At 70.2% G+C, this 2,117-nt stretch overlaps 1 protein-coding gene across 1 annotated transcript in view; it reads left to right on the top strand.

The window, feature by feature from the left end:
- SHH (sonic hedgehog signaling molecule) overlaps positions 1–2,117 on the top strand; it is an 8,303-nt gene that overhangs the window by 2,041 nt on the left and 4,145 nt on the right. The window contains exon 2 of the mRNA XM_077761692.1: positions 1,630–1,891. Within this exon, the coding sequence (XP_077617818.1) occupies positions 1,630–1,891 (262 nt within the window). The remainder of the gene's footprint in view (positions 1–1,629; positions 1,892–2,117) is intronic.

The raw sequence follows: 2,117 nt of genomic DNA, 5'->3' as shown, positions 1-2,117 counted from the left end.
CCGGCCACTCTCGCCGCGGCGCGCGCTGGCAGCATTTGAACTTCTGACCTTCTGTCAACTTCCCTCCGATGAACAGAACGAAAACAAATACTTTTTTCCTTAGGCTAGTGGCCATTCCCGTTCCCAGCACAAAAGGACGGGGGAGGGGCAGCCAAGTGGGGGCGGGGTGCGGAGAGCTGGGCCGGGATCGCAGCGCGGACTGCACGCAGGTCCCCGAACGCCGCGGAGGGCTGCCGGGCAGTGCTGGAAGGCGCCCTTGGGGTCCCCTGCCCTGCCCTTCCGTCTCCCTCCGTCTCCCTCCTTCTGAGAGCTGCGTCGGGGNGGGACCCCCTCGCCCGCCGCCCCGCGTGTGACTCCGTGCTCGGGCGCGCGTGCCCCTCCCCGGGGCGGCCGGCCCTCCGCGGCTCTGTGCGTCTCTGTGTCCCCGATGTGACTGCCGCCCAAGTCCCTCAACCATGGCCAGACCGTCCCCAGCGGAACTTTCAGAGCAGCTCTGGAACGCAGCGGCTCCTGGTTAATATTAACTCGGAGAGGGGGAAGCGCAGACGGACGCGCTCGCCCCGCAGGCGCGGGTGCGGCCGGGGGCTCCGGGGGCAGGAGGCGGCCGCGGGGCAGGGCCGCAGGGCCGGCGAGGGACGCATTTCTGTGTGCGCGGCGGCCTCGCCCGGCGCGCAGGTGTGGGTGTGAGGAGGGTTCCCCTGCGTGGATAGGAGGGGTCTTTTCCCGGAGCAGGGGGGGTGTGGAGACGGCAGTGTGGGGGCTGGAGGGAGGGGGCACCCTTCTGAAGTTGGGACCCCCCTCCCCCGCGCTGGGGAGGTCGGGCGGCGCGCTCGGGCTTCGGGCGCCGAGCGGCGGCGCAGACCGGGAGNCTCTCAACCATGTTACTGGGCGTTATTACTAGTGTCCGACACACACTTTTCCTGTTGCGCAATCTTCACACCCCCCGGAGGCGCAGACCGAAGACAGAAGTCCCCCGCGGGCTCCGCTCCCCGCTCCGTAGGGGCCCGGCCCCAGGCTGCCCCGAGGACCCGGCCGCACACCCCCCTCGCCGGGTCCGAAGCCGCCGGAGCCGCCCCCTCTGCGGGGGGTCGACTTGAAACTGCCCTGCGTGCCCAGGGTCTGCGTGTCTTGGGGATGCGCCTNGTGAGCGCACACTCCCGCCGCTGTTTTTACTCTGAATGTGACCCGAGAAGTCCGCGGGGGCGCCCCCAAACCCGAGCTCCACTTCGCCCTGGCTTGGGTCGCCCCTCTTCCGTGTCTCCGCTTCCCCGCGGGTGGGGGGCGATCCCCGAGGGCTCCAGGCCTGGGGCCTGTCTGACGCCCCATCCCCCACCCCTCAGGCCCCACCTCTTCCCTCCACCTCTTAAGTTTGCTCTTCAAACTTGCAGGACGCCATTCTGCTCCGGGGCCAAGAAAACAAGGGGGGAGGGAGCAGGGTAGGGCGAACGCGAGCCACCGGCGGCCCGCAGAGGCGCAGGCAGGGGCCGTCCGTCCGGAGAGCNCCCCGGCCACCCGGTCCCCCACTTCTCCACGGGCCCCTGGTCCCCAGGCGCGAGGGGGGCAGGCCCTGCGGGGGCAGGGACGGGGCAGCCTAGGCACTCACGCCCCGGGCGCCCCTTCTCTCGGCAGCGCTGTAAGGACAAGCTGAACGCCTTGGCCATCTCGGTGATGAACCAGTGGCCCGGAGTGAAGCTGCGGGTGACCGAGGGCTGGGACGAAGACGGCCACCACTCGGAGGAGTCGCTGCACTACGAGGGCCGTGCGGTGGACATCACCACGTCAGACCGCGACCGCAGCAAGTACGGCATGCTGGCGCGCCTGGCCGTGGAGGCCGGCTTCGACTGGGTTTACTACGAGTCCAAGGCGCACATCCACTGCTCCGTGAAAGCAGGTGAGGCTGCCCCCAGGCCCCAGCTCCACACCTGCCCGGGAGACTCGCCGCTGCGCCCTGCAGCCTGCCTCCAGGGAACCCGAAATACGGGCAGGAGGCCTGAGGGCCGGGCAGGGAGGCCATGCGGCGATCGCTTGTGGGATCGTACCCCGTACAGGTGTGTCCCCCCAGCCAGGGATCGCCCCTCCCTCGGAGGCCACGGAGGCCCAGAGCTCCCCACGCCCAG

The sequence above is a fragment of the Crocuta crocuta genome, unplaced genomic scaffold (genome assembly GCF_008692635.1).
Source record: "Crocuta crocuta isolate KB4526 unplaced genomic scaffold, BGI_CrCroc_1.0 scaffold408, whole genome shotgun sequence".
NCBI classification, from domain to species: Eukaryota; Metazoa; Chordata; class Mammalia; order Carnivora; family Hyaenidae; genus Crocuta; species Crocuta crocuta.
This window is presented reverse-complemented; position numbering and strand designations above follow the sequence as displayed.